This window comes from Trichogramma pretiosum, unplaced genomic scaffold (assembly GCF_000599845.2).
Source record: "Trichogramma pretiosum strain Unisexual culture from Peru unplaced genomic scaffold, Tpre_2.0 scaffold57, whole genome shotgun sequence".
NCBI lineage: Eukaryota > Metazoa > Arthropoda > Insecta > Hymenoptera > Trichogrammatidae > Trichogramma > Trichogramma pretiosum.
The window spans coordinates 758323-769876 of NW_019641637.1; the positions used below are offsets into that span (position 1 = coordinate 758323).

At 30.6% G+C, this 11554-nt stretch overlaps 5 protein-coding genes across 6 annotated transcripts; 2 read left to right on the forward strand and 3 right to left on the reverse strand.

The window, feature by feature from the left end:
- Nucleotides 1–10: 10 nt before the first annotated feature.
- LOC106656107 (ubiquitin carboxyl-terminal hydrolase isozyme L5) lies at nucleotides 11–1514 on the forward strand. The gene is made up of 6 exons (XM_014376822.2): nucleotides 11–187; nucleotides 374–437; nucleotides 509–614; nucleotides 670–857; nucleotides 929–1126; nucleotides 1187–1514. Exons 1-6 carry the CDS (start codon nucleotides 112–114, stop codon nucleotides 1512–1514), a joined length of 960 nt encoding a protein of 319 aa, XP_014232308.2. The 5' UTR covers nucleotides 11–111.
- Nucleotides 1515–1556: 42 nt separating this feature from the next.
- LOC106659528 lies at nucleotides 1557–2896 on the reverse strand. The gene is made up of 4 exons (XM_014382116.2): nucleotides 2434–2896; nucleotides 2105–2360; nucleotides 1896–2038; nucleotides 1557–1838 (listed from the first exon to the last, which is right to left on the reverse strand). Exons 1-4 carry the CDS (start codon nucleotides 2462–2464, stop codon nucleotides 1672–1674), a joined length of 597 nt encoding a protein of 198 aa, XP_014237602.1. The 5' UTR covers nucleotides 2465–2896; the 3' UTR covers nucleotides 1557–1671.
- Nucleotides 2897–3046: 150 nt separating this feature from the next.
- Nucleotides 3047–7141, reverse strand: LOC106659515. 2 transcript variants are annotated; one of them, XM_014382103.1, is made up of 12 exons: nucleotides 6889–7141; nucleotides 6241–6808; nucleotides 5662–5817; nucleotides 5391–5582; nucleotides 5142–5326; nucleotides 4791–5077; nucleotides 4463–4715; nucleotides 4241–4392; nucleotides 3895–4170; nucleotides 3579–3828; nucleotides 3364–3515; nucleotides 3047–3291 (listed from the first exon to the last, which is right to left on the reverse strand). In XM_014382103.1, the coding sequence occupies exons 2-12, from the start codon at nucleotides 6607–6609 to the stop codon at nucleotides 3113–3115; spliced, it is 2451 nt and encodes an 816-aa protein (XP_014237589.1). In that variant the 5' UTR covers nucleotides 6610–6808; nucleotides 6889–7141; the 3' UTR covers nucleotides 3047–3112. The 2 variants fall into 2 exon arrangements, with proteins under 2 accessions (XP_014237589.1, XP_014237580.1); XM_014382094.1 differs by having other exon boundaries at nucleotides 6241–7141.
- Nucleotides 7142–7273: 132 nt separating this feature from the next.
- Nucleotides 7274–8857, reverse strand: LOC106660453. Its single transcript, XM_014383424.2, has 3 exons — nucleotides 8464–8857; nucleotides 7917–8045; nucleotides 7274–7832 (listed from the first exon to the last, which is right to left on the reverse strand). Exons 2-3 carry the CDS (start codon nucleotides 8014–8016, stop codon nucleotides 7624–7626), a joined length of 309 nt encoding a protein of 102 aa, XP_014238910.1. The 5' UTR covers nucleotides 8017–8045; nucleotides 8464–8857; the 3' UTR covers nucleotides 7274–7623.
- A 259-nt stretch (nucleotides 8858–9116) lies between these two features.
- On the forward strand, nucleotides 9117–11408 carry LOC106649207 (porphobilinogen deaminase). Its single transcript, XM_014366503.2, has 2 exons — nucleotides 9117–9587; nucleotides 10119–11408. The coding sequence occupies exon 2, from the start codon at nucleotides 10155–10157 to the stop codon at nucleotides 11214–11216; it is 1062 nt and encodes a 353-aa protein (XP_014221989.1). The 5' UTR covers nucleotides 9117–9587; nucleotides 10119–10154; the 3' UTR covers nucleotides 11217–11408.
- The last annotated feature ends 146 nt before the right edge of the window (nucleotides 11409–11554 follow it).

Consider the following 11554-nt stretch of genomic DNA (forward strand, 5'->3'; position numbering starts at 1 on the left):
GGCTCAATTTACGACACAACACAAGTCACAAATGCAAAATAGCGAGCAGTCTACGCATATATATGTTTCGTACTCTTAACCTTAAATTGGCAGAGTTTTAGTTTTATAAACATGGCGGACGCAGCTGGAAATTGGTGTCTTATCGAAAGTGATCCCGGTGTTTTTACCGAGTTAATCAAAGAATTTGGTAATTTTTTCGTTATTATGAAAACTAAAATTTTATTTTATTATATTCTCATCGGTCTTAGTAGCGTAGATTTTGCATTAACTTGTCTTTAGACATTGACCAGAATGACATGACAAAAAGCTCAGATTGGCTCTAGCAGCGTTTTATTTGTCATTGTTTTTTAAATTAATTTTTTCCCAATTACAGGAGTAAAAGGAGTTCAAGTTGAGGAGTTATATAGTCTTGATGATGAGCAATTTCAAAATCTAAAGTAAGCAAAAAAGTCTTGTTTATAACTCGTTATTGACACCAAGCATTATGTATTAACTCATTACTTTTTAGACCTATTCATGGACTTATATTTTTGTTCAAATGGGTACAAGATGACGAACCGTCTGGTCCAATTGTCACAGACAATAGGCTGGACAAAATATTTTTTGCTAAACAGGTTGGTTAAAAAATTTAAAAAACTTGTAGAAAAAAAATAACTAAAATCTTTTTAGGTAATAAACAATGCCTGTGCCACACAAGCAATCATCAGCGTATTGATGAATACTAAACACGATGATATTCAACTTGGTCCAAATTTGGAAGAATTCAAATCTTTTTGCCAAGCCTTTGATTCAAACATGAGAGGGTTAGCTTTAAGTAATTCTGATCTTATAAGAAAAGTTCATAATTCATTTGCCAGGTAAAATATTTATTTTTATAATGGTATAAATTTAAAAAATAAAAATATTAAAATTAATGTAATTTTTGTAGGCAAACTTTGTTTGAACTCGACAATAAACAAGCTTCAAAAGATGATGATGTTTTCCATTTTGTGAGTTATGTTCCTATTGATGGACGGTTATATGAATTGGATGGATTGAAAGAAGGCCCTATTGATCTTGGACCATGCCCGGCAGGAGAAGATTGGGTACAAGCAGCTAAACCTACAATTGAAAAGCGTATTAAAAAGTAAGATAAGAGTCTTTACTAAAAAGTAAAAGAGCCTACTATAATTGATTTTTGTTTTAGGTACAGTGAAGGTGAAATTCATTTCAACTTAATGGCATTGGTTAGCGATCGAAAAATGCTATATGAGAGAGAAAAAAGTTTGACAACAGATCCTGGTGAAATTGCAAGATTACAAGCCCTCATAGATACAGAAATATGGAAAACAAAAAAATACAGGGTAGAGAATATTAGGAGAAAGCACAACTATCTTCCTCTCATTATGGAATTATTGAAAGTTTTGGCAAAAGAAGGTAAACTTGTACCTCTATACCAAAAAGCAAAAGAAAAGGTTGATGCAAAAGAAGCAAAAAAAAATAAACCTTCAACAGCAGCAACAACAACAACATAAATTAAATATAAATTTTTTGTCAATTCATTAACATAAGTTTATTTATAAAAAATATTACTGCATTTGAATTTGTAATAACTACATAAATATTTTGTAAAAAAACTTTAATTTTAACAAAGTATTAAACATTCATCTCCCAAAATGTCTTGCAAATTTGTCATTCTTCTTCAACGTCAGACTCTATTTCGTATGCACTCATTTCAATCAAATCTTCCTCTACATATTCAACTTTTCCTTCTTGAAACCTAAGTCTGGGCAACATTCGGTTATAAGGACTATTCTTGATCGTTGGAATATACACTGTATATAAATATTCTAGGCTTTCTAAAAAAAATTAAGAGATGAAATGATTGAATATTTTGAAAGTTTATAGTAATTTACCTTCAGCTGTGGAACAATTTTTCTTAGCTATTTTCATTAGCGATCTATATATTTCACCTAACTTAAGAGTTGTGTAACCATCAAAGTATGCTGCAATTTTTGACCATTTGCCTTTGGGATCAAAAATTTTGTTATCGTACATGCTATAACAAAAACATAAAAATATTAAAAATTTTAAAATGATTAATTTTATGATTAATATTACATACAATCTGATTAATTTAATTCTAAGATCATTTGAACGAATAGGATCAGGGCAGAAAAACTGCATGTGCAATTGAGATCTCCACATTTCTTTCAAAATATCAGCATCTTCATCCATAACTTTTTCCATCTCTACCCATACACACTGAGGTAGTATGTGATTTTTTAATTCTGAAACATTTTTGCATACAGTGATGTTCATGAAATGCTTCATGAACAATTCAATTTTTGTAAGAGGCCAGCTCTTTAAAAAATGAAAAGCTGAAAAAAAATTTGGTTTTTAGGAAAAAATATCATAATTTAACATTTAGTGGAAGTAGTAAAAATTCCTTACGTGGAAGTCCAGGTACTGTTATAAGACCCATTATATTTTTTGTTTTTGAATTGAAAGTAATAAAAAAATAAGATGCAACACGTGTCTTCGCCAAACAACAAAATTTGAAAGTTATAAAATGTTGACAATTTAAAAGTCGGGATTTACTTTCAAGGACACCGGTTCGAGTTTAATTCTGCATCAGCGAAAAAAATGTAAACATAGCAAAAGTCGGGTCTCCGTCTTCTTTTCTTCTTTATTTGGCCTTGGAGTGAGTGAGATTCACTACCGTACTGCCACTGTTTCGGGTCTTCGTCTCTGCCTATGCTAGTAGCTAGCCCGTATATACTATTATTATTATTGCCGCGTACTTTCAAACAGGGACAGAACTCGCTTTTGTTTTAAATTGGGATATTTTTTACTTATTAAAATGTCAATATTAGTGTCCACGAAAGTTAATAGTGATAGTTAAAAAAATGATCTTGATATTTCAAGAATCCTCTTTGATTTGGAACTTATAAACTAGTAATAAAACAACAATATTTTGATATACCTCTTGAAAAATATATTTTTATTTTTCCGCAAATTAAAATTAACTATGTATTTAATATTTAATCTATTAAATAAAAATTTCACAAAACCATTTATTTACATTTGTTGATATTTTGTAGTAAAATATCTTTAATAATAATTTTTATCTTTACTCTTCAAGCACTGTGTTGATAAAAGGATCATGTGTTGTGTTTCCATCAATTTTTTCGGCTCCTATCATTACAGAAACTATTTTACCATTTTTACAGTGTAAAGCCGGCAATACAACGTCAGTTATATTATCTTCAAGTTCAATAACATATTTAGTATAAAGATAGTTTAAAAGTTCTGAAAATATATCATATCATAAATTTATACACATAATTAATAATTTTCTAAAATATGAATTATGAATATTACCTTGGAAATTGTCTGAGTTGATTTTTGTTAAAGCTTGTTGAATCAAGCTATCGAATAGTTTAGATAAGAATAATGCAGTTGAACCTTCAAATTTTAAACAAATTTCATCCCAAACTATATCATTTATGTTTTTTATATTTAAATCATGTAAGCTGAAAAATTAAATATTACTTTTATTAATATACTAAAGGTAAAATGTTTGTAAATGTACTCACAGTTCAATCAAGTTTATTTGAATCTGGCTCAAATGCACTGGAGTTGGTGAAAATAGTTGTAGGTGAAGTCGTAAGTACCAAAATTCCTGAAGCGCTAACTTTGAAATACGCATGGAACATTGAATTTTTAGCCAAACATCCTCGGGCACAGTTTTATTTTTTAAAGTATTCAAATTGGATGATGTGTATTGTAATAAGTGATCAATAAAAGTTTGTACTAAATTTAAATCCCAATCAACACTTGTTCTAACTACAATCAAAAATTTGTATGTTATAAATTAATTTTTAATTAAATTTGTCATAATAAAATTCTCACTTTTATTATTTCTTGATTTGTTTCTAGATTCAAAAGAATTTGGAAAATAATTATAATCTCTTTCAGCATTATCATCTATTTCTGTATTACAAACTGCTTGTGCATCATCATCATTATTTAAGGGATCTGCTGAAATTAATCCAGGGATTTCTTTTTCAGTTCCTTTATCTAACAAAATTAAATTATTTTTTTTATAATAAAGCAGAGGTAAAAATGCTTCTGTTGTATTTTTTCTAATTTCAGAGATGTGCATTAAATATAAATAATTGACAAGATCTGCAATTGTAAATGAAACTGTTAATATAAAAAAGTTGATATAATTTAAAATTGTGCAGAAGTCATGTACCATTATAGTCCGGTGATGTTATTTTTGTTTGAGCATATCCTAGTAAATAATTCCATAATTTTTTCAGAAAGTGAACAGTTATTCCATCAAAATGTTCACAAACTCTTTTCCATTTTATATCTCCAAAGTTATTGAAATCTGATTGATGAAAACTAAAATTTTGATAAAATTATTTAAACATGAATTACAATATTTTATCAATATTTTTGAAAATAATCTTACAATTGAATTAAGGCAATTTTAAGATCATCCAAGTAAATTGGAGTAGAAGAAAATAATTGCATGTGGAGACGTAAATTCCAAAAATTTTCAAGAACTTTTTTATCTATTTTCATTAATTTTTCTAGTTCTGACCACACTTCATTGTGAATTTCAACATTTTTCAATTTTCTCAAATCTTCAACCGCAGATACTTTCAATAAATTGTCAATAAAAATGGTGACTAATTGAGGACTCCATGTGACAAATTTTTCAACTGAAAATTGGAGTAGTCAAAATTGTTGTATATTATTAGTATGGTATTTAAAAAATAACAAAAACGAGCCCAAACCTGTATTCTCTTTAAACTTCTTTAAATTTGGGGCATTTTTTGTTATAATTATGCTACTTTTTGATAACTTTTTATCTTTTCTTGAATGAAAGGAGCTTGAAGAACTGCAATGTATTTTTGTAGCTTTTTTATTAGCCATTTTTTTTAACCTTACATATCGCTTAGCAATTGATTTTGGATCTCTACACATTTTTTCTCCCAATTGTACCCACTTAAGTTCCTTATCCATTTTTTTATTTCCATCTATAAAAGCCAAAATCTGCTCATCTTCTATAGAACTGTATGTACTGAAAATTATGAACCAAGATGTAAAATGCCACACAATTTATCATTATTTTATAATTAATTTACCCATTTTTACGCTTGTGGAATAAAGACCTAAATCTTGAAAATACACTGAACAAGCTTCTCCATGGCAAACCATTAGCTAAAAATCGTACAAAATTTTGACGCTGTTCTTTATTTTTTATGTAAAATTTACCACCGTATTTTGTTCTCAAAAAAGGTTCAACTACATCCTCATCCCATTCATGAACCTAAGATAATCAAAAATAAAATGCTTAGCAACAAATTTTATCAAAAAAGTAATTTATAAAATACCTGACAAAACATTTTCCAATTTTTGATAATTATTGAATCTTCAACCGTAGAAAAAGCTCCTTTTTTCATTTTGCAATATTTTTCAAATTCTATCATTTTACTTCGCGGGGTACAGCGGCTTATAGTACGTTGTTTAATTAAATGCTGAGGAGGTACTACGTGCTGCAACTGTATAGTCAAATTTTCCAGCTTCTAAAATAAAAGAAATAAAAGAATTACTTAAATACATTAGATTGAAAAATTGTATTAAATGAATGTATTAAAAAGATACGTTTAACTGAAGTTGAGATAAGGGTATTTCGTCATTTTCCGTAGTATCGGAAACTTCTCCATATTCTTCATCTTCTTCTTCATCTATTTCATCCTCTTCTTCCTGTTTATTTCCTTTTTCAAGACAAACATTTTCAGAGGTTACCTGCTGCCTCGTCTTCATGGATAAATTAAAAAAATTAATTAAACAACAAATATTCTTATATCTAAGACTTTTTGTAAAAGATTATTTTTCCCCTATTTTTGAAATTTAACGACACAAGTCTAAAACCTTGCTACCCGCTTTGTAAAAAAAGCCAAATTGTACTATCACTAATTGATAAGCTACATGTAACAACAGTCTGTTTTAGATTGTCATAAATCGATCACTCTGCGGTTTAAGCATGGAAATAAACAAACGTGTGCCTCCGCATGCTCGAGTTTCGACAGTGCTTGCTGCAAATTGATTTATGATAATCTGAATTTGCGTCCTACATGTAGTCAAGCCAACTGCATAAACCTTAAATAAGGGTTTGAAAAAATTCGCGCGATTTTACGAAACGTCAAAGTTAGTGATGCTAGAAAATGACATCAATCTTACCGTGAATGAGTTTGAAGGTTCGTTGAAATTGTGTTTTTCTTCGTCTTCGATTTGACCAATAAACAAAGGATCTTTTTCGTCTTCTTGGTCGTCTTCATTGTATTCTAAACACGGTTGTTCTTGAATAAAATCGTAGTTTAACACCGTATTGGTCGCTTGACCGTTTACTAAAACTTCACAAATATTGTGCGGCATTGGATTAGATTTTTCTTCGATATAATGATCATCTATTATATCCAGTTCTTCTTTTATTATGTTACTACTATTTATTAGCGATATATCAGTAAAGGCCTCCCGAACACCACAGGAAATTGGTATTTTGACATTCTGAGGAGTAGATGTTTGGGGTTGATATTTTTTTGTGAACATATTTTCTTTTTTCGTCTTCCAATTTGAACAATTTTCTTAATTCAAAAAAGATTTTGTTTATAAGATTCTTGATAAATTTTTATCCTGTTTGAATAATTGTAGAGATTGTCTGTTCGATAATCAAAAGCAGCAAAGTCGAATTATTAATAACTATTTAAAACGATGGTCAATAATGCAACTGTCAGGCCGAATCGAAATCCTTTTTGAAGAATGAAAAATAGAAACTTCTTAGTTGAGTGAAGAACACTGTTAGTACACCTTTTAAAGTTAAAATAATACTTTTCTACATGAGTTGTTCCATGCTTTTCCATTTCTAACCAAAAAATGGAATTATAATTATGTTTTTAAAATGAATTAAAAGAGAAAACTACACATGTCACAGGATCAAATAAAAGTTTATGGTCTTATTTCCTCGTAATTTCACCAAAGCTGTAATGACACTAAATTTTCAAGTGTTAAGGACCAAAATACTTTATGTTCACGGAATTAAATCCATGTGAGATTAGAATGTAGCAGACAGCAGCAAAGCAATAATTATATCATATATGAAGCATCAAAAATGCGACAAAAGCTCGAAGTAATCCGATATAGTAGGTACCTGTTTCTGGGAGATCCAAAATTTTTTTTCAATTATATACAGGGATGTACTAGTAAACATATTATAAATTGTACCGAAATGAGAATATTTATTGGATAGAAATTTCCATAGCAATATCACCAGTATATTGCTTTACACACTTGTCTATATTTACAGTTTTTTACAATGAGCAGATAAATTATTCACGTGATTATTTAAGTATAAGAAAAATTATTAGCATATAAGATATTGATAAAATTAATTTCATTATTAAGCATACAAGCATACAACACTCAAGTTAACGATTTACTCTTCATGGAAAATCACAGTTCCAAATTTTTCCATCTAATACATTTGTACATGCAGTTCAATTTTCATAGAAAATACAAATCAGCATGATTCATTTTGGGTAAAAATGTAACAACATTAAATTTTAACTATTCAGCATTTTTAAGGCGCTGTTTTTCTTTTCTTAAATTATACTGATTTACTGCATTATAAACCATGCCTATTGATATAGTACCAACAACCATGGCTTGAGCACCAACTCGAAGTTGCATTAAAAATAAGGAAGTCGAATGTAGAACTCCTCTTGTTTTATAACGCATGTATCCATAAGAACAAGCACCAACCATTCCAAGTAGACCTAATAAGATTAATTAGTAATAGTTAACAACAGAGCATATATTGATATTGATAAAATATAACTTAATGAAAAGTATGAATTTACCAATATAAGCCAAAGGTTTTTGTTGCATACTACGAAGCAATCCTGATCCAATACTTTCTTCATTATAAGAACTTTCAAATTCAGTAGGTTTGCGGTCCATGATTGAGCTTTTCTGAATATCTGCTAAAACTGTGAAATCAATTTTGGATAGTAATTATCATTGGAAAATAATTTTTTTTTATATGTAGTTAATATAATTGAGTATTGCATCAGTATGACAACAAGGGAAATTTGATGCAAAATTTAACGCTTTATCTAAAAATGATCCTAAGTAGTTAAATTGTACAAAGACTGTTCAAACTATTGGTATAGGTCATCATTGAACAAACCCTATTGAGAATTTTAACAAAATACATGCACATAGGAAAAGCCTTGATGCTTGAACTCAAGATTTCAAGGTCAAAGATTTTCAATCTTATAATAACAATCAAAAATACATCGTAGTGCCAGTTATAAATATCGAACATTAGAAAAATAATTAGAGACTCATAGTTACGAAGCATTATTGATGCTTTATGATTGTTATCGATTCATATTTGCACCTTACCGTTTTTTTCAATAGCAGTGATCTACAAGCGTCAAAAGTTGATGAGCAATCGACAACAATAGAAACTCGCGTAGATTTTGTTCAACAGATCAGACACAGTGACAGGGTCCAAATTGATCTGTTAATGATGATAAATCTGTACTTATAATTCTCACGACTCGATGGAGGTCCAACGGTGAATATAATGGGTATACTATACTTGCGCGGACTTGACTCGCGCTCGCGACTTGGTAATTCAGAGTTCTGCTGCTTTAGGACTTCTGCTAAGCCACATGACGATTTGCGAACTGGGGTTCGTCGTTGCCCCTCTCTTCTTCGTACACGCGATGCGCGTGCGATCATGACTGACGACGATCGACTCGGAAAAAAATGTATTGCAAATGACGTAACATCTGTGCGCGCACACATAATAATTTTTACTACATAGAAAGATACCTAGTTAAACAATATTTTCGATTTTTAAAATGAAATTCAAATAATTCGGGCGTAGTGGAAATACTCCACCAAGATGATGATAATTTATCATATAACTCTTTACCATCTGTATTTAGGGATAAAAAGTACTATATAAATTCATTTTATTTCCCGAAAATTAATGGCTGGCAAACCTAATGTTATAATTGAAAAAAACTAAATTTTTTCTCATTACTTAAAGCTTGGTGTAAGCAAAATTTCTTGATTTTGCTCAGTATTACGCACATTCTGTAATTCTCACGATGACTTATCAAGTATATAGTACATTCGTGCGAAAGTGAAAGAGCGCGGCCGTGTCGCTGGTGGTCTCTCAGAGTCGAGGCTCAGTCGTGTGGTGTGTCAGTTCGTGGGGAGATCTCACAGCTCACACGTCGCACGTAAAAACTCTTGCTTTTTCCTGTATTTTAATTTTTTTCATGAAATCTTATCACGATCGTGCATGCATGTGCAATGGGGCACCATTAGTTTCTCATGTCTTTATCTTCAAATCAATGCAGGAGTCAAAAACACGTCACGATATAAGTGCAACGATCGAGAAATCAGTCAAGACTAGACAGTTTTTGACTCACCGATAATCCGAATTCGATTGAATAGCCGCCTTATTTCTTACGCAGCAACGCATTTTTATGGACTTTTAAATTACTTCATTTGTAAGTCTATCAGTCAGTTTTTCTCCTAAATACATAAGGAACTCATGGCCGTCACATGTGATATTTCTCCTCACATCGCGTTAGAGGCACGTACGTGTTAAGACTATTGAGTTCGCGAGGTTAAAGGGATCGAGGAGAAAGTTACACAAATATTGGCATATTATTAGCATTCGGATCATTTTATTTTTTATCCTAGTATAATCCACTCGTTGCGTGAAAGTAATGGAAAATAAAATTAACTTTCAATTAGTAAGTACCGTTGATTATCTGATTTTGATAATCATTTAACCTTGCGATTTCACTAATTCTTATCATTTTTTCTATTAATAAACAAACGTCATTGAAATGAGTTGATTATTTTTTCGCGACAGTTTGGTGCATTGCAAAATACTCACGATACAGCCATATTGTATATAATTATAACGAAGTGGTTTCGTAACTCTCGCGGTTTATGCCTTCACTTTTGCGTTCTCTTGTCATTATCTTTCTGAAACAATTATACTTATTCACGTCTTATTTTTTTATTAACAGTTATGAGCTCCTGTTCTGGAAATATCATCAGCAGTAATGGAGCCAAAAACCTACAAAATTGGATCGCGAAAAAGCGAACTAGCGCTTATTCAGACCAAACATGTCAAAAAACTTTTGGAAGAACTCAATCCAGATGTAACTTTTGAAATTGTCACTATGGACACAAAAGGTGACAAAATACTCAATATTTCACTGCCGAAAATAGGTGAAAAATCTCTTTTCACAGCTGAATTGGAAAGTGCTCTTGAAATGCGCAACGTTGACTTTTTGGTACATTCGTTAAAAGACCTACCAACAACATTGAAAGATGGGCTGATTATCGGTGCAATATTACAGAGAGAAGATCCTGAAGATGCTGTTGTCATGTCTAAAGCTCATAGCCAGTACACTTTAAAAACATTACCACCTGGTAGCGTGATTGGTACTAGTTCATTACGAAGATCTGCCTATTTATCTAGAAATATGAAGCACTTAAAAGTTGAAACAATAAGGGGAAATCTGAACACAAGATTTAAAAAACTGGATGATGAAAAAACTAATTTTGCGGCTATAATATTAGCAGTTGCAGGTCTTAAAAGAATAGGATTTGAAGATAGAATAACGGAACGTATGAATTGCAAAGAATCATTATATGCTGTTGGTCAAGGTGCCCTAGGTATAGAATGCAGAGAAGGAGACGAGGCAGTATTGTCATTATTAGAACCTCTAACGCATTTGGAGTCAACGATATGTTGTGTAGCCGAACGCTCGTTCTTAAAAACTTTAGGAGGTGGCTGTTCAGCACCTGTGGGTGTATGCTCAGAGTTAAAAGAAAAAAATTTGACTTTAACTGGTGCTGTTTTATCCTTAGATGGGAAAGAACTTATTGAAAATACTTTAGAAAAGAAATTATTTATACCAGATGAAGATGCTGAACCTGTAAGAAAACATGCTTACATAGAACCAAAGACTTTTTGCAGTGTATGGCCAGGAAAAGTCAGTTCTATTAGCCTATCTGAGGCTGAAAAATTAGGAAAAGATATTGCCGAAAGTTTAATAGAAAAAAATGCTTTGGAAGTTATGGCTGATGCTCGAAGTCAAATTTCAAACACACCGTAAATTGTTTAATAAATGGGTGAAGGGATAACAGATATATATATAATTGTTATATATAAATGCTGTTTTGTAATATAATTGTTAATACAATTTTTATAATTGTAATGTAAAAAAATATATGACTAATAGAATCTTTTATGTAATTACAATATTGTTTATATTTATTTAAAACTATGTTGAACCGCACTGTGTATAGTTAAAGCAATGAAATAATAAAATTGATTTTTATAAAAAAAAATACTTGCCGTTTTCTTTAATTTTTTGCATGATGATAATATTGTAGAGTTCATGATTTGGGCGTAGTAATAAAGTGCGCAAGTGCATAATTTATTTCATGTTTT